The sequence below is a fragment of the Leopardus geoffroyi genome, chromosome C3 (genome assembly GCF_018350155.1).
Source record: "Leopardus geoffroyi isolate Oge1 chromosome C3, O.geoffroyi_Oge1_pat1.0, whole genome shotgun sequence".
Taxonomy (NCBI): domain Eukaryota; kingdom Metazoa; phylum Chordata; class Mammalia; order Carnivora; family Felidae; genus Leopardus; species Leopardus geoffroyi.
Window position 1 is genome coordinate 81,560,485 of NC_059338.1, and position 19,864 is coordinate 81,580,348.

Consider the following 19,864-nt stretch of genomic DNA (forward strand, 5'->3'; position numbering starts at 1 on the left):
GGCCCCGGGAGCCTGCGCCGTGACTCACTCCCCGCCCCCGCTTGTGTCTCGCCCCCCCGGCAGGATGCCGGACCAGATCTCCGTCTCCGAGTTCATCGCCGAGACCACCGAGGACTACAACTCGCCCACCACGTCCAGCTTCACCACGCGGCTGCACAACTGCAGGAACACCGTCACGCTGCTGGAGGAGGTAGGTCGAGGCCGGCGCGCCCCACCGGGGACCCCGGCCCGCCGGCCGGGAAGCCTCGCTGCCCCCGCTCGCAGTCGGATCGGTTTGATTTCTGAGCAGGGAGGAAGGGGATGTTGGGGGCCGGGGCAGCCGCCACACCCCCTTCGGAACCCCCCAACCCCCACTCCAGGTGATGAGGGGAGTTAAAGATGTGCAGCCCCCTGCCCCATTTTCCGGGGCGCCCACCCCTCGGGGCTGAAGATGGGAGGGGGCTGGAGGTGGGGAGAGGACTGAGCGAGCTCCTGACACCTCTAGAAAAAAGAAGAGGGAAGTCCTCTCCCTGTCTTGGATTCTTCATGGGTGCCATACAGTCTGCTAGGCGCTTTCCGCATCCTTCTGACCCTGTCGTAACCCGCGAAGTGGGTGGTGTCAGGCAAGAGGGCAGAGAGAGGCCAAGCAACGTGGCCAAGGTCACCAGCAAGGGACTGGGAGATGGTCAGTGGATGCCCCTGTCCAGGACACGGCTCAGCCAGGCAGGCTTAGCTGCACAGGCAAGGGCCGGTGGAAAAACCCCAGAGGAATGAGGGGAAACTCAGGCTGAGATTGCCTCCACCCCAGGATTCCAACCCATTCAATCTCCTAAACCCTGGGTGGAAAGAGAGATCTGTGCAGACAGGTCCTCACCGGGCTCCCTTCACCCGAGGGTTTGGTTTTGCCAAGGCTGCTGCGCCAGCAGGACTTTCCCGCAGGGCACTCATAAGCTGTGAAGGGAGACCTGAGGCTGCCGGGAAGAGCTGGCTAGAACGGGAGAAAGGGGGGCCCCGAGACAGCAGAAGAACAGCTCAGCTTATCTAGACCCTCCAGGGAGGCATTGTGGGTGTCCTGGGCAGGGCCAAGGACAGAGCCATTTCCTTTAAAATTGAAGTGAATGAGTGATAGGGCACAGTGGGTAGGTAGGGAGGAACCCGCAAGCCCAAGAGCCGCAGAAGCCTCTGAACCTCAATAAAAATAGGACATTTGTCCTGGAACTCTGCACCATCTGCAAGTGCCATAAAGCACCACTCCCCTCCAACCAGCCAAGCCTATTTCAACAGGAAAAGACAGCATTGGGGGAACCTAGGAAGGCAGATCGTTTTCCTGGGGTGGATTATCTTGTGGTTGGTTTATTTGAGGTTTGGGGAACTCTCTGATATCAGGTTACCACAGCCAGCCCTTCTGTCATATTTAGAAGCTTGGGCTAATGTGGGCAAACTGCTGTTGTACAGGCTTTGCTACTTTGAAAAGGTTTGATACTTTGAAAAGGCCAGGTTAAGTACAGAACTGGCGCTCTGAAGCACAAGGTCCTAAATTTTAGAAGGAAAGGGATTTCTTTCCGTGCTGGGTCCTCTCGTGCCTGCCTGGTGCAGTGAGTTAGTCTGAACGTTTGATGCCAGTCAAGGATGCTTCTAGAGTTCTCTGTGAAGTGAATGTTGGGTCATTGAACTGAATTTTGAAATTTATTGGGAGAAATAATACCACCTACCTAAGTTTGTTTGAAAGCTAGACAGAGGTAAATGGATTTTACTTTTTTTTTTTTTTTTTTTGGCTTTGTGACTTGTCAGCAGTCTGTTGCACTAGCCTGACGTTTAGTGTCTGGGAATAAACGGAGTTGCAGGGCATTCAACCCCATGATGGGTCTGTCCTTCATTTAATTGTGATAAATTGGAACATGCTGATACAGGGGCATTTTGCATCCTTTATGCCTTCTGAAGGATGGGACATCGATCAGACTGAGTGGTTATTTTCCTTCTAGATAAATTTTTCAGTGTCTTCTAATAGAGCGGTGAGTTATTTTAAGTTTCCATTTCTGCACATTCAGATAGCATTACTGTATTCTGTTTGTGTGGGGTGTGATAAGGGAAGTAGTTGACAATGCTGTTTGGGGGGGGTGTACCCATGTATGTTGCAGCAATAGGAGAGGATAGGGTTAATGTGAATTATATGCAGCTGCTCTTGATGTTAGTGTGAGGTAAGGTAACTATGTTTAAAAGTGAATACAACAAACACTTTTTTTTTTTTTTTTTTTTTTTTAACGAATACTGTTCTGCAAGGTCAGGTAGAAAAATAGATCTAATCATAATACGAATGCGGTCACCATGCATTTCAGAAGGAATCCGAATCAGGCTAGAAGTTCAAAAGTGTCATGTGAGAGTACGCTGGTAATACCCACGTTCTCAAAAATATGACAGTAAATGTTTCAGTCAGAATGCCACAATCGTTTTGTAATTCTTTTGCCGAACTTCACTATGGTGCTGGTCAAGAAGTCATTGCCCCCATCTGCGTCTTTTAACTCTTGAATCACATGTCAGGAAGTGGGACTCATGAGGAACTGCCGTTGGCATAAATGTGAAATATACCTGGTATTAGTTTCTTACTTATAAGCAGCACAGTTGAATTTTTATTTTTTCCCCTAAGTTTGCATATAAGGAAGGGGCACATTATTGCAAATGTCTTTAAAGGATCAGAATTCAGTTCTTAAAAAATATGGGGCATAAGGCTATTACTCTGAAAATGTAAGAAAAAGTTTTAGGGGCAAACCACAAAATCTTGTTGACGTATGCTTCAAAGTGAGATAGTTGGAAACTTTAAGAGTACTGTTTGTGTTCCTTTGTGGTTATTCTTAGGAATAGGACTTTTGGGTACTTTTTTGGTGATGTGGAAACTTAGGAATAGAATTCATTTGGGCAGTTTGGAATTCTTTTTTAAAAATGTCGTTCTAGTTCTTAAATGCCTTCCTGTTTATTTACAAATTTTTTATTTTTTTATTTTTTTATTTTTTTTTGCTCTTTAGGTTTCTAATCAACCTACAGAAGTCTCAACTAAAAAACTATAGCTCCCTAAGCTTGGAACCCTAAATTAACCCACATTCCCCCTTTTGGTATGTCCTGTTGGCAAAGCCTGTGCTGGGCTTTACAGATATTGGTGCTTTTATTTAAATCTCTCTGTGATGAGCCCTCTAGGAAATGGGTCAGAAATGCGTAGTGAAAAGAGGCGAAGAGTTTGCTCCCTCACCTTTGGGGGGCAAAGGGTCCCACTTGACCGTGGGAGTTAACGGAACACAATGCGTGTCTGCCTTTGGGAGGCAGGCATGGATTAGCTGCCCGGGTTTCATCCTGATGTCTGAGTGTTTTCCAGGCAAAAAGACAGTGTTTTGCTTATTCAGCAGAGCACAGTGACGTGTGCCATTTTACTCGTGACCATTTGGAAATTATGAGTAAATTACTAGGAGAAGACAGTTTTGCTGAGAAAGGAAAGGAAGCCGGCATTCCAGGACCACTGTGGGGGGAGACAATAAGAGACGCTCTCCATTTAAAGGCTTAGACTGGTCAATACTTAGTGCTTGGTGAAAGGGAGATTCGACATGATAAATGAAGGTCCTCTTGGTTATTTAATATTGGGGCAGCACTTTATCTTTTGTGATGATGGAGGAGACATTTTCTGCCCATTTATTGAACTTTTGAGCCTCATTTGAGTTTTATGGAAGAGAGGGACACTTGTGTCCCATTTTACAGAGAAGAAAATTAAGGCCTAGAGAGATGAAGTGATTTGTCCCCAAGGTCAAATGGCTAGTAAGTAAATAGAGTTAGGAAATCCTTAAACAATTATGACATAAGATAGATGTTCTAAATATCTGCAAAGATACAGTTTATTGGCTTTGTAGAGAATGTACGAGGCTTCACTTTCATTGTACCTTCTGATTTTGATCTTCTGAAACTGAGGTGCCTAAGTTCTTCTTAAGTGGCTTAGTTTTTTTTCATGTTCACATTCCAGGGAGTTCTTAATAGTAATACTTAAATACATTACTTTTTTTTTTTTTTTTTTTTCCCCTGTGCTTTTAGAGACTTGGGTATGGTTTTTCAGATTCAGATGTGGTAACTTATTTGGGTGTAGTCTGGGAACAGCATTCACTCAAAGCATTTCTGGGGAGCACAAATCATTTTGCTCAGTCTAGCTGAGATATTGGAGTTGTCTGGATTGTGTTATGGAGAAACTAATGGTCTTTGAGAAAGAGGTAAATAAGATTGTCATTCTTAATCGAGAAGGAGGGGGCAGTTCACAGGTGGGGGAAGTGATATAGGATGTTCACCCCAGCAATGCAAGCTGAATCACTCAAATTACCATCCATTCAGTACACAGATTGTCCAGTGCCCAGCAGTGTGTTAGGCCCTAGGGATACTAAGGTGATCATCCCTGCCCTCATGAAGTGCATAGTCTAAAAGTTTTCTATGGGGCCTGACAAATGTGGGTCTTGCACTAGAAGTTAGCTTGTTTTAACACATGAGATGTGTTTAGTTCTTTCTGAAGCCACAGAAATGTTTGAAGAAATGAGTGAAGGTGTGGAACGTAGATCCATTATCCAAGCTTCTTCCATAGTGACTATAGTTACCGGTTATTAGCGTTCCTACTATGTGGGAACCCCATGCATACTATTACTTAATGCTTACATGTGCCCTGCTGTTATCATTGACCCCATCTTCCAATAGTGACTCTTTTGCCCAAGGGCACACACACAGTAAGTAGTGGATATGGGCACAAATCCTGCTTCTGTAGCACCCCCTCGTGTGCTAGTCAGATGTCATCTGTGTGTGTTTCTTTGCTCTCCAAGAAAGTTTTGGTTTTTTATCCATGTTCATTTGGGCATCATCTGCTTTGTGGATGACGAGAGGTCATTAGTCTTTGATAAATGCTTTTAGGTCCTCCAGTGTTATCCGTGGGGTCTCACATATAGGGCCTCTGTGGCCAGGGCTTGAAGTCTGACCTTATTCATCATCTCCAAGTGCTAGAATGAAGTTGCTTTACTTCTCTTAAATTTTGAAAGCCGATAAACTTAGCATCAAGTGTTTATACAGCAGCTGCTAAAGTTGGTTGTGGTCTTTTTTTTTTTTTAATTTTTTTTTTTAATGTTTATTTATTTTTTAGACAGAGACAGAGCATGAGCAGGGGAGGAGCAGAGAGAGAGGGAGACACAGAATCTGAGGCAGGCTCCAGGCTCTGAGCTGTCAGCACAGAGCCCAATGCGGGGCTTGAACTCATAACCTGTGAGATCATGACCTGAGCCGAAGTTGGACACTTAACCAACTGAGCCACCCAGGTGCCCCAAGTTGGTTGTGGTCTTAAAGAAAGGTAAATCTCAGGCAGGGTTTAGATAAAATCAGGGTTGGTCCTGTGCATTGATTGAGGTTAAAAAAAAAATACATGTGTATGTATATAATATATATTTGTATGATTTATATAAATATTATACATACATATACATACATACATATATAATATGTATAATACATATATGCTTTTTTTCTTTCTGATCTCTTGAAGATAAAACCACAAAAACTGAGTTAATCTTCTCTTGACGTTGCTATCTTACACAAAATTCTGGGCTCTGTGGTCCAGCCTTCTGATCCTGTTCAGGGGTACTGAGGGTGAGTTTTCTTTGGACATAAGCAGCAAAGGTCTGTGAGCAAGGAATACATTTATTTTCTTGCAGAAGCCAAGAGAGCCCAAAACTTGCTTTATGTACCAGAACTCGTGCTTTTTCTAAAATAAGGCTCAAACTGTTAGCCACGTGTTCCAAACTAATGCTCTTTGCCTTTCATGTACATCTTTAGAGTTTAAACACATTTCCCATGTGTACTGTCTACTAAAACCCCTTTGTGGTAGCATCCTTATCATTCTTTTACATATGGGTAAAGTAAGGCTCAGTGAGGTAAGTTACTTGACCAAAGTGACACTTGTAGTAATTGATAGACTTGGGCTCTGAATGCAGGATCACTGCCTTTGTTTCTTCTGTACTTCACTGTCTTTTGTGCCTCTTGTTTGCTGGTTGGTTTGTTTTGTTTTTTGTCTTTCAGAGCCCATAAAAAAGACATCTACCGATTTTTATTCCCACTTGATAGCTAGTGCCAGAGATAAAGGGTTTGGGGTAGAGAAGAAAAAAGGGAAAGACCATTCCTTTTCTCTGTTCTTCAAAGATCTCTTGTTGGATCTCTCTGGAAATCTCTGCCATTTGTAGGTAGAGATGGGGCTACCCGTAGCACCCCCCTGACTCAGCAGAAGTGGAAAGGACCAGGAGGCTTCCAGCTCCCCCTGGAATACTTGGTCTGGATCTGTTGACCACCTTGTCTTTGCCTGCAAGCAGCCCAGAGCTTCGGCCAAAGACCCGCTGTCCTTGGTTGGGGTTGCTGTAGGAGTCTGGCCGTCTGCCCCTGGCTTCTTGGTCATCCATAGCCCTGCCTGTTTGGTGGGTGCTGCGAAACACTAGACATCAGAGCATCATGGAGCTTGGAGCAAATCCAGTCTGGGACTTCCCAGCCTAGGACCCTGATCTCTGAGGGGCCCAGGAAAGTGGTGATGGCAGTCTAATAATCACTTGGCACTTTTTCAGAAAAATTAATAGATGCCTTAATAACGTGGTTCAGCCTACCTCTTGTGCCAACTGTCTTTTTTTTTTTTTTTTTTTAATTTTTCTATCTTAACCACTTAAAAAAAAATTTTTTTTTTTAACGTTTATTTATTTTGAGACAGAGAGAGACAGAGCACGAACGGGGGAGGGGCAGAGAGAGGGAGACACAGAACCGGAAGCAGGCTCCAGGCTCTGAGCCATCAGCCCAGAGCCCGACGCAGGGCTCGAACTCACGGAACGTGAGATTGTGACCTGAGCCAAAGTCGGTCACCCAACCGACTGAGCCACCCAGGCGCCCCTTAACCACTTTTTTTAAGTTCATTTATTTAGATGGGGGAGGGAGGGTCAGAGAGAGGGAGACAGAGAATCCCAAGCAGGCTCTGTGTTGTCAGTGCTGAGCTTGACACGGGTCTCAAACCCACGGACCCTAAGATCATGACCTGAGCAGAGATCAAGAGTCAGATCTTCAAATGACTAAGCCACCTGGGTGCCCCAACTATCTTTGATTTGGGCTGAAATATATCAGCTCACCGGTGTGGCACTGATTATCTTCTGCTGACCAGTGCTTGGATTGCTTGTTAGAGATTCCTAATATTGCGAAGCAAAATATGATCTCATTCCTGTGATTGGTTTGCTAGAAGAACCTTCGAGTTTTGTAACCCCATTGGAGAAAGCTCGCGAGGGATGAGGACCCACTTAGGCCTAGTTTAGTCCCGCTGTGGAGACTGAAGCCTAAAATGGGAAGAAATTGAGCAGAGATTTGAATTCAGATCTCCCACCTTCCAGCCCCGGCCCTTTGCAGTGTGCTTTCCAAAAGGGCTATGGAAGCTGTTTGTGCATGGTGGTGGCTGTGTCTCTAGACCTTGCTTCCAGGTCAGAGGAGTGGAGAGTAAACCTGAATTTAGAAACCTAGTCTTGCTAGCCAGTCTACTGGTGTAAATTTTGGTCTCACAAGATACACTGTAAGGCCACAGCAGCCCTCCCTGATGCTGGGTTAAGCAACTTTCATCAGAAGCTTTTTGGTCCTGGATGTTCCAGCATTATCCAGACTTTTGTCTTTATGTCTGTGAGTCAGGGGAGCCGCCAGAGAGGTGGTTTCCATTTATGTAACCTAGTCATTTGGTGACTAGAGCCAGACCTTGGCCTTAGCCATTCCCACATGAGTAAGTGATGCAGTGGAGACCACTTTGCGTCTGAGCCTCCGTTTCCTCATTTGATGAATAAATGGCGTTGTTTTGAGTGTTCAAGGACAAGTCACTCCTTAGTGACTGCATTACTGGTAATATATGGCCTGATGGACGTCAGGGTCTGACCATTTAGTCAGTCTTCTGTAGGGCAGGGAGGAAGGAGGTGAGAGGCATACCTTGCTAGGGAGGTGGGCAGAGTTCTCTCCACTCTGCACCAGTGGCATCCCTTGGGTTCCGTTACCTGGGTTCCTTGCAGCCCTGTTCTCTTACAGTCCGTGTCCAGCAGGCTCCTGAACTTTATGGTGTCTTAGTTTCCTCCTGGGGAACAGCACCTACCTCTCAGTGAGTCTGTGTATGTAAAGTGCTCAGAACAGGGCCTGCCATGATAGGTGCTCTAGAAATAATTGTTCTTACCATCCTCCTGCTCTTGCAGGTTATTGTTGGATTAGACCCTTGAATGTGTAGCTGAGAGGACAAGATGTGGTCGACCTGTTTCAGGAGGGTGGGCGAAGAGGTCAGACGGCAGGGCCAGCCGTGTGCCTTCTGGGACCTGGGTGGTGGAAGTGTAGATGAGGCCAGAAGGAGGACTGGGGCAGCACCAGCACTGTGACTGTTGGGGATCATGGTCAAAGCCAGTTTGACCTGAAACAGACTGACAGCTCAGTTTTCCTCTGTCCTCTGCTCTTGGTGGTGCTTGTCTGAAGGGAACCACTGACCGGTGCTGCCTTCTCTGACCCAGGCCCACCCCGTGGGCTCTGCTGGTGCAGACACCCCATCTGTGCTCCCTTTGTCACTGCTGGTTCTACCCCCCCCCCCCCCCTCAACGTGTCCCTCCATTGGTGCACCTAAACCATGACCGTGCTGCCCCCTTTGATTTGGGCTGGGACTCTGGGGTAATGAGCCACTTTCTGTTATACAGTAAAGCAAGTATTTGATTTTGGTCATTTGTGGGGAGGTGCTGGGGGAAGCATTTATGCCTTGGCCCTGGTGGCAGCTCTGTTGTGTGCTTTACTGATTACAGCCCGAAGCACGGAGACCACAAGGAATTCTATTTTGGTTTGGAGGCAGGCGCCTTAAAGTGAAAAGGACTTAGCCTCAAATTTACATTTCTGTGTGTCTCATAACTTCTTTTCAGTGTCAGTAAAATGAGTTTTAATTATTTGTGGGGCAGGGGTTTGGTCAGTCCTGGAGGCACTTGACCCCACTTGGTCTTCATGGAATCTGAGAGTTCCAGTAGGCTCTTCCAGCTCAGAGCACATTCTGAGCAACGCTGTGTCGTGATGCTGTTTGTGGTCACTTACGTAAGAACTGAATTTTAATGCTGGGGCTATGGTGTAATTTTCCCCAGAGAACTGGAATATATGTCCCCTTGATAAGAGCGCCCAATGTAGCCACCCAGAAACTGGAAAAACAAAACCAGAACCTCATGCACCAGCGAGGTGAAGCCCAAAAGACGATTGCATTTTGTACCAACTAGTAAAGAAAGCAGAGGTGGCTAAGTCAAGCTAGATCCTCCCTTTTGCTGCCACATGTGCTCTGGGTGGGTAAGAGTATAAGTTCTTCCAAGCCCTTTTATTATTAATACAACCTGGATACCTTGTGTTTCCATAGCATTGTGCTCAGGGGCGAGGGCAAGGATGGCCGTGTCCCCAGTGCCCAGCATAGCACCTGACCTGATGACTGTATTATGAAATCAACTTGACAGAGTTGGAAAAGGGCTTTAGAGACCATCTGGTTCAATTCCTCTTTTCTGTGGATGATGAAGTTAGGCTCTTTTGTTGTAAGTGACAGATTCCTCCTCCCCCCAACAAAACAAAATACGGCTAGTTCAAGCAAAATGAGGATTTGCTTTAAGGACTCATACGGCTGTTTCCTGGACATGAGGGGCAAGAAGGGTAGGCAGTGTGCATATTTTCTTCGGGACAAATGGCAGAGGACAGCAGCCCTGGCTCTACCTGCTCCCTCCCTCTAGTGCCTCCCACCCCCATGTCAGCTGAGTCATCGTCCCTGATTCACGTGTCTGCGAGGAAGGATTGGATTGGCCCAGCTTGGGTCAGGACACCAACACTAGTCCAGTCGGCTTTGGCTAGGTTGCTGGGGTTACCTGATGGGTGGGCCTGAGCCCTGGCCTTCATCAAGGACCCGGTGTGACGCTGATCCTCAGAGAAGGGAAGAAAGTCTGTATACCTAGACCACACATCAAAGTCTGGACTAGGGTCTGGATCTTTTAGCCCCACGTCTTCGTCCTTTATTGGCGTGAGAACAAAATGGGGACCACAGTACCTCACAGGGTTATGGAGAGAACCAGTGGGGAAGGTAAGGCAGCTACATGCCTGGCACCCAGTGACACTTGGAAGATGTTTACTTCTCTGCCCTTCCCTCTGCAAGTCTCACCTCCCCTTGACCCTTCTGCAGTGTATTCATTCGGGACATTTTGAAGGGCTGTGGTCAGAGTACTGTGCTGCCTAGTTGTAGCTTTCCTGATGTGGTCAAGAAAGACCAACATTCCACCCAGGGTGTGGGCAGAGAAGAAACACCCCATTGCTGGTTAAATCCACAGTGATGACATGGGTGCTCAAAAAATAATCCTTCATAGATACCCAGGATGGATGTAAGACCGCAGGGCAACTAGGTTCTGTTGGGGAAACTTTCTGGCTTGATTGGTCTGCTCCCGGCGTTAAGTAACAGAATTGCATAAAGGTCTGATGCGGCTGACAGCTTTCCTTCCATTAAGTGGCTTCTTCACTGACCAGTTACACACAAGATAAAATTTGAGCATCTGCATTGTTTTGAAATGTGGGGAGTCTTCCTTTATGTTTCATTAATCTTTTTTTTTTTTATGAAGCCCGTTTCCTTTTCTTTGTAATGTTTATTCACATTAATAGCACTTACATAAAATTAGATACTCCTTATTTCCACAAAGTGCAAATCAAAATAAGCGTTCACTGCTGGCCCAGCAGCTGCTGTTGCTTTAATAATGGTAATATTTTTCATAGCAGAGCAAGTGAACGCACTGCCTCCCAGTAAATAAAATGGTGCCAAGTCAGATAACGCCGGTACCCTCCCAAGGTGTCTGCATTTTGTGTTTAAGAGTTTGAACAAATTCAGAATCTGCGAACACTACATTCGAAGCAGCTTCTCAGTGCTCAGTGCTGTGCTGGACACCATACACGCATCACCTTGCTCCGTTTCATCCTTCCACTAACTCTGCGGGCGTGGGTGCTGTTGCCCCATTTTACAGTTGATGAGCTGAGCTTAGAAAGGAGTCAGCCCAATCCAGGCTCTTTCTGCCTCCAACTCATCCTTAAGAAATGCTTTCTGTTGTGAATGGAATGCTAATGAGCTAGAACCGTCAGGAAATAGGCGTCAGCTGAAGCAGGAGATATTTAGGTTAGAGTTGAGTAAGAACTTCCTGACATGGTAAATACCAACTGGATGGCCACGGAAATAGAATTTTTTCCTGGAAACTGATTTTAGGACAATCTCGTCATTGATTGGCTAATGAACTAAATTTTGTACTTCGGTTCATACATGTTTTTACTTTTAGTACATTGTAAGTACCTTGGGGCCAGAGATCCCCTGCCCCCCCCCCTTTTTTAACTTAGTCGGCACTCAGAAATTTGACTAAAGTAAGATTATATTAAAACCATTCAATTTATAATAGTTGAGGGCAGATCTGGTGAAGATTTTCCAAATACTGCTGCCTACCTCTGTACTTTAGTTGTATGCCTACTGATTGCATAGAGCAATTGGAAAAACCCTCCATTACCAGATTTCCTGAAGGTTGTGCCACGTATTTATGGCACATCTGGATGCTGAGCCGAATTCGTGGTCTGTCATTTTGGTGTCTGCAACCTTCAGTCTTTCACTGGGTTGGTGATTTCAGTAAGAGATTGCTCTCACTTTCCGAGTCTCAGCTCTATACTGGGTACCTTACGTGCATTCTTTTTAACCTTCATGTTGTCCAACTAGTGCATGATGGAGCAAGGAGACAAACCTAAGTCTGTAGGTCTCTATAGCTCTCACCTTCTCTTTGCCAGCCAACCTCACTTTGTTGTGATTCAGCTGCGAAGTGCGAGGGAATGGCATTGGGTCAGGTTGGCATTTACTTTCTTCGTGGAAACAAACACACACAAACAAGACCCGCTTCTGCTAGTGGAAAAGGAAAGCATTTTCCACTCCGTATTTGTTTCCTTTGAGTGGGAGGTGTTTAAATTTAGGTAATTTATATCCCTCCTAGGGGCAGCCAATTCATGATGTGGTATCAGAGGGATTAATGAGAGAATTGGTATTTTCAAAAAGAGTTGACCTCTCTGATTTTTCTTTATGAGTGGCAAGTAGTGAATCATGATTTAATCAGCAGTTGTGCTTTGGGTTTACTCTCCAGTTTAACGATTTTCCAAATGCTTTCTTATGTATTGTCTCATTTCATCTACGCAACACTTTGTTAGGCAACAAAACCCCCTTTTCCTCATTTGTGACAGGTGAAAACTAAGGCTCAAAAAGTTAAAATGATTTGTCAGTGGTCACAAGACTGAAAAAGCATCCTGAGGCTGAGGTCAGTTACCAGCCTCGTGTTTCTGAAGGAGACAGACTTACATAGTAAGAGATGTTTTGTTAAGTAATTTTTTTTTTTAATTTTTTTTTTTCAACTTTTATTTATTTTTGGGACAGAGAGAGACAGAGCATGAACGGGGGAGGGGCAGAGAGAGAGGGAGACACAGAATCGGAAACAGGCTCCAGGCTCTGAGCCATCAGCCCAGAGCCCGACGCGGGGCTTGAACTCACGGACCGCGAGATCGTGACCTGGCTGAAGTCGGACGCTTAACCGATTGCGCCACCCAGGCGCCCCATTAAGTAATTTTTAACTTAATACCTTTTGAATAAAAACCACATATTTTATTATTTGCATTGTTAGATTATTAGATCCACCCTGAGTGCACACACACACACACGTCTTTTGTAGTTTTTTTTTCCCTTTAGTAGCTCAGTCCTTCAAGTAGATTTTTACTTTGTTTCTGTTTTAGTTTGTTTGTTTTTTACTTTTACACCTGTACAGAAGTAGGGAGGCTGGTGGGAACCTCCACATAACTGTCTTCGTAGCTGTTATCTGCTCTTGGTCAGTGTTTTCATCTCTACCCCCACCCCCGAATTGTTAAATTAGTCCTAGATACATTTTATTTGTAAGTATCCTAAAAGATAAGGGGTAGGAGGCTGAGGGGGAGAACCACATTACCATTATCACATCTGCAAAAAGATAATTTTCTCAAGATCATTAAATATTCAGTATTCAAAGTGACTCCCCCCCCCCCCCCCCCCCCGCTTTTAAATAGTTTGGTCAAATCAAGATACAAATGAAATGTATACATTGAAATTGGTGTATATTTAAAATTTCTTTTAATCTGTGAGTAACCCCTCTTTTTTTCCCTTGCAATGTTTTGTTACAGAAATGAGTTGTTTGTCCTGTAGAGCTTCCTGTAGTCTGGATAATGTTGATTGTATCTCTGTCGTGTCATCTAACATGTGCTACAATCTATTGTTGACACACTTCTGTTGCTAATAGTTTTATCATAGTGAAGAATAAAAGGAATGCATTCCCTTTGTAGAAAACTAGGGAAAGCATAAAAGTTTAAAAGTCACCTGTAACCTCATCACCTAGATTTGGCCGCTGCTATCATTTCAGCTATATGCAGCTAATATTCATTGAACGCGTCATGAGCATTTTCCTGTATCATTGAAAAGTCTTCAATAACACTTGCTAAGGCATGTCATTGTATTAATGCTGTTTCCCTCCTTCCCTTAAGTTGCCCCAAATGCGGAGTTTGTGTGTTTTAAACAGTTGGCTCAGCAGTTGCCTCAAAGAGGACCCGCTGTTGAAAAGAAAGCAGTGAATATTTGTATGTGTCTGTCGTTATCTGCACGGGTGTTGACAGAGTCCTAGAAGTACAACTGCTGGGTCAAAGCCAAGTCTGTTCGTGAGTTTCTGAAGCAGTCGTCGTGCTGCCACGTTCCCCACGGAAGGTGGTCTGTGTCACGTCACACCTTTAGGCCTGGGCAGAGTCTGCAAAAGAGCTTTTCTCCACACAGGGACAGCTTTGAGTGAGGCCTTGACCTAAGCGTTTCTCCGAAGGAGACAGTCGGGCTTGGGGTGTGCTCTTGCCCTCACCTGTGTGTTGGTGTGCTAGAAGTTACCGTGAGCAGTGGAGAGAAATAGCCCGTGTGGGTGTTCGCAGGCTGTCTGCTTAGAGGAGCGGCCGACTGAGAGCCACTGCCATCTCAGTGTCATGGGGAGGGGGCAGCTCTGCCTTGCCAGCCCACCAGCCCCTTCGTGGAGGCTTCTCTGACCTGTCCAGCCTCTCTGCCGAAATTCTCTCTTACCCGGAAATGAGTTCATGGGTTCGGGAATAGAGAGCTAGCATTCACCGTGGAAAGAGGGGCACGGGTGGAAGAGCAGACTGCTCCTGACCAGGCTGCCGCCCAGCCACAGGTCTCCTGTCTCCTTTGCCACGTCCACAGTTTGACTTCCCTTTACTAACCCCCCGGGAACTTTGCTCCAGCTGAAAAACTTTTTTGGACTAGTAAGTATCTTTTGCAGACCTGCTGTTGCCACATCATTCACCCATGGTTGTGAGCTAATTGGGTTGTTTTCTGCATAACACTTGGCTGAGAAGTGGGGAGGGGGGGAAAGGGGCTCTTCTAGAAGTGAGGTGAACCTGCTGGGGCTCTGGGGTTAGGGCTTTGAGAGCAGCCTGAGGGAAGGAGACTCAAGAGGAGGAGAAGGTGCCAAAAGCCATGTTAACTCATCTTTTCTGAGCTGGCACGTGGTTTTTCCAAAGGCAGGTTGTATTTCAGGTGTCTTGAGACGGCCCTTGGCTAGGGAGCCGCATCACTTTGTCATGTGCGTTTGGTACCTTACTGGTTCCTAAGGCAGTTTTCCTGGGCTAACCTGGGAAGTCAACCATGAATGTTTTCCTGGGTGGTGTTTTCTCAGTTCCAAAGGTTTCAGAGAGGCCCGGTCCTAAGTCTGAGGTTGCCTCTGAACGTGTGGGGCCTCTCCCTCCCTGGGGCTTGCGAGAAGTGACTTTCAGGGGCATTTTTCTCAGTGGGATTTCAGCATAGAGTGGACTTCCTCAAGTCCAGGTCTACTCTGGTAGAATTTATTGGGTTCCCTGCCGAGTAATTTACACGTGGTATCTTATAGAAGCTTCAGAGCATCAGGAAAGTAAACAATATTAACTTCATCTTTTCAGTTGAGAACATTGAGCCTAGAGAGATACAGTGACTTGACCCAGGTGTGTGGTCAGTGGGGAAGCTGGAATTTGTGAAGCCCAGGGTGTTTCCACGATTGGTGTCATTGTCTCTGCCCTCTTGATACCTTTCTTCATCCTCCTGCCCGTTTGAGGCTTCTGGCTTCCTCTTAGGTCCCAGGATTCCCCCCGCCCCGTGATCACCCTGGCTCAGGACCTGCATCTTCCTTACCGAAGTCTGCTTTTAGGTAACTCCCCTGGATGAAAACGTCAGGGCTGATTCACCTAAAGGCATTGATGTGATAAGGCGCCATAGCAGCTCCACCCTCCCAGAGCTGTTTGTACTTCTAACAGTGCGGGATGCCCTGACCCATCAGGAGGGGGGCTTTCAGTCGCTGTTGGGAGGTAGTTTTAGGTGGTGAGCAGGGGATCCTCTCACACCTAGCAGTGTAGCTGGCTCTCTCCTCACATCTGAGTCTAGTGAACGAACTGTTAGAAACAGCGCCAAGTTAAAGACTCTGCATTATTTAATCTTTGCATCAGCCTCCGGAGGTGGATTCTCAGGTCCCCGTTCTACAGATGGTAGAAACAGAGACTCGGAGAGGTGCCAGGTTCTCCACTGCTCTGCTTGCATTTCTTACCCAGGACCTCACACTGCTGCTTGGTCAAGTCTGCTTGTGGTGCCAGACACTGTGGGCACCTCACCCGGGCTTGCTCTTGCAAGTGTGAGTAATGGACAGGAGCCTGCCATGGTGACACTTTCGTTATCTGTCTGTTCTGGGGAGCAGGGTGGCCTTCCTGGTGCCTCGTGCCTACCCAGGGGTGCTGTGGGTGGTGGGCATGCTTTTACTCTGGAGCTGTCAGTTGAGAGCTTAGTGTCGATTTCACTTCCTGCCATAACGCATCATGTCACTTGACTTGGTGACTTAGCTTGATCTGTTAGCAACCGCCCCCCCCCACAACCATGTGACATTACTAAAGCAAATATTGATTTTAAAAGAACCCTATTCTGAAACAGCGCCCTTCCCTGTCCCTCCCCCGCCTCCCCCCAAAAAAACCCCCAAAACTAGTATTTTACCTAAAGCCTTCTGGAAGTGTTTCAGCATCCATTCAGGTCACTGAGCTGTCCTAAGCATTCAGGAGCCATTATAATATTATAGTAGCCACAGTTTATTAAGCTGCTCTTTGGAGGCCAGTACTGTGCTAAGTTCCATAGGTAAATCTTTCTAATTCTTAAAGCAGCTTTGCATGACTGTCTGCATTTTATAGGGAGGAATTAGGTGCGACCCATGACTGCCCTGATGGCACAGGTAGTCTGTGGTAGAGTTCATGTTCAGACCAGGCCTGTTGGGCCCTTACTGTCACACTACTGCCTGAGGCATTATAGCCCGCTCAAAGAAATTGAGCCTGGAATGAAAAATTCGAAATTCGTTGTTTAAAAATACGCATATCTTTTATGGGTTGAATATAAGAGTACGAATACCAAAAATATCAGTTATCAGATATCTAATTTCTGCTTGTGCCCTTTCTCCCAGAAACACTATAGTATGAAGGGAGAGAGAGAGATTTGCTCCATACCCAGCATAAATTGTTACCCAGGGTGAGTTAATTTGCGTTGATTTCTGAAGCAGTAGTGGTTTCTTCCTGAGGGTCTGATGTCCTTTGACTCCCTTGTAGGATAAGTTGCTATGTTGTTCTGTCTTCTGCCTCTGAGGGAAGACGGGGTAGCTTTTCATTTCCTGGGAAGTTCCCCCTTTGCCTCGCAGCCACTCATTTTTTCCTCAGGACTGTATGATGCTTGGAAAACAGCCCATTGTTTGGGGGTCACTCCCTTCTCCAGCCATTCTGCTCAGCCTTTTCTTCATGTAGGACCCTCCGTGTTGAGATGCTGGTTCCAAAGCTGTTGTGTTACTGTTGAGGACAGGATTTTCTTTTATCTGTTTGTCAGATTCCACAGCCTGGGAGCCCATAGAATGAGCTCTATTTGAATGAATGCACACCCACACACACATACTGGAGGGACCATGAAGATTTTAGGCCAAGGTGACCCTGGCTCTGTGTGCGGAAGAATTGAGGATAAGGAGAGTCTGGGAGAAGTATTGTCTGTAGGACTGATCGGGAGGGGAGCTGGGAGGAATTTCAGGACTTGTTGAGTTTACAGGAAATCATGTAACCTGGGCACTTTAGAGCCAAAAGTAGACTTAGAGATCATGGAGGTCAACAACCTCATTTTCCAGATCATTGAGATTTCTCGTCAGCCTGGAGTTTGTAGCCGTTGCCTCCTTCAGGGCACAGAACCATACAGATCTCTTTAAGTTAGTGCTTTTATTGATTTAAACACTGATCATCTTGTTGCATTTTAAGTAATTGATTTTGTTTTGTGTTTGAACCCAGAGATGGTTTTGTCAGGAAGGAAGAACAATTTTAAAAATTCTAGGAATTAATGAAATAGAACGGTTTATACTAGTGGGAGAGAATTGCCCAATGCTGAGCCTTGTGATGATGGCCCGCCTCCCACCTCGGCTCCTCCCTTCTCCCACTTCCCGGTCTTGGTTATTAGGTTCCCTGTGGCCCCCTTGCTCTACTCAAGATCTCTTGTAAATTTGCCGGCTCTTAGAACTTGTTCTCTACAAAGACCTAAATTATCTGTCCACGTCTTTTCCACAGCACGATCCTCTAACAGCTGAACGGGTTCCCAGCGTCTAACGTTTGTGCAGCACCTTACGGTTTACAAAGAATTTCTGGGTATGTTCTTTTACTTTATGAGGTAGCAATGAAGAAACAGTAGCTCAGAGAAGTTAACTTGCTTAAAAGCTCACAGAGGGGTGAGTGCTGGTTAAATAATGATTCCTGGTGAGGTGACTCTAGTGCTTCTGGCTTTTTCCTTGACAAAGACCTTATTTTTCCTTTAAAAGCCTCCCTGATGAAGGGTTACTCTGTATTTGTTAAGCTTACCTAGAATTCCTTGAACTTCAGGATTCATTTCCCACACTCTCCAATGGGGGGAGAATCCATGCTCCTTAAGTTCTTGGGTGTTGTGTCCCCTGCCCCCCTCACCGTGAGTTTGATTGTCAGGCCAGCAGCCCCAGTTCTGGACCCGGCACCCAGCAGTGAGAGCCCAGCCCCAAGCAAGCAGTAGGAGCCCTAGCCGGGGGAGGTTGTCAAAGAGGTCCGTGATCTGTTGGAGCTGCAGACTGGCCCGAGCAGCAGAAATGAAAGAAATTCCACACAGGTGTGTGCAGGACCAGCCAGAGTCACCGAGGGTATTGCAGACTGTTTGCTGGGGTGGCTGTGGGCACCAAAGCTATTTGGGAGTTGATGGGGTTACGGTCTTGGAGGACGGTTCCCCTCTTTATCTGCTGCACGCACATCTTCTGTTGCAGCTGCTGGCTATTCTTTGTGGACGTTTCCTGTATGCGGAGTACTTTAACTGAGCAGCTCATTTTTAATCAAATGCTTGCTGTTAATCACATACCATTCTAACTTAACTGCGTCCACTTGTTTCAACCTCACCCCCACCATATGAGGTCGGTACAGTTCAATGTCTGCCACTTACTGACTGTGCTGTTTTGGGCAAGATGCTTGATGTCTCTGTGCCTGAGCCACCTGCTGCCAACATCACCTGTGAATATGTGCTTTCTTCCCAACTGTAGTATTTGTTCTGTCCTGTTGCTTGGTGTTCTATTGCGTGGGGCTGTTGTGAGGGGAAGTGAGCCAATGCAAGTGAAAGATCAGGAGCTCCTTGATAGCCTGCGCCCCCCCGCCCCCCAGTGCCTCAGTGTGTGACCCCAGGGCAAGCCACTGCACTGCTCTGAGCCTAGCTCTTTATCTGTCAAATGGGTATAAGAGACATTGAAAGGATGGTTGAGGCTGAAAGGAAATAATGGCTATTGGGCGTCTTATGTGCTGCATTGGCACACGGTAAATGCTCAGTATAAGTGGTAGCTGTAAACTCTAGGGCCATCCCCATGGGGAAGCTGTCCTCACCCTTTTATGTGTAGATTAGATAATAAGCTCAAGGGGTCCTGTTAGCAAGGCTGGCCAGTGTCGTAACAGAGGACAGAATGTTTTGGTGAAAGGGAAAGTTTTCAGGTTGGGAGTAGAGGAAAGGTAAAAGGTTAATTCAAGAAAAAAAGGTGTTACAAAAGCTCTTTGCAAAGCTGTGGGTAAGATTCTGCTAGCCTTTAGTACTTAAATTTTCATGGGGTGGAAGGAGACTACCTACCCACTACCTCTGTGCAACCCAGCTTTTATTTCCTTTTTTTTTTTTTTTTTTTTTAAAGACTCAGCACCCAGCATGGGCCTCAAGACTCACGATCCTGAGATCAAGAGTCACATGCTCTACTGACTGAGCCAGCCAGGTGCCCCCAGCTTTTATTTCCTGATAGGAATATAGTTCTGTCTTAGTTCAAACTTCTAAAAATACCATAGACTGGGTGGCTTATAAACAAGAGAAATTTGTTTCTTGTCGTTCTGGAAGCTTGAAGCTGAAGGTCAGTGTGCCAGTATGGTCAGTCTCTTGTGAGGCCCTCACACAGTGGAAGGGACAAAGAATTTCTATGAGATCCCTTTTATATGACACTAATCCCATTCATGAGGGTTCCATCCTCGTGACATAATTATGTCCCAAAGGCCTCACCTAACACCACCACTCTGGGAGATTAGGGTTTCAGCATACAAATTCAGGCCGGAAGGTGGGATGCAAATACTCAGTCCATTGCAATAACATTTTTGTTTTTTGGTTTTATTAATTATTGTGGATATGTTAGGATTTGATTATTTGGGGAGGACTAGCAGGCGTAATTAGCATTCAGAATTTATA

General features: G+C 46.0%; 1 protein-coding gene across 8 annotated transcripts in view; it reads left to right on the plus strand.

The window, feature by feature from the left end:
* The window catches only part of ASAP1 (ArfGAP with SH3 domain, ankyrin repeat and PH domain 1), a 347,132-nt gene that overhangs the window by 73,493 nt on the left and 253,775 nt on the right, over nucleotides 1–19,864 (plus strand). For all 8 annotated transcript variants that reach the window (XM_045453665.1, XM_045453670.1, XM_045453666.1 and 5 more), the window contains one exon: nucleotides 64–190. In XM_045453665.1, the coding sequence (XP_045309621.1) occupies nucleotides 64–190 (127 nt within the window). The remainder of the gene's footprint in view (nucleotides 1–63; nucleotides 191–19,864) is intronic.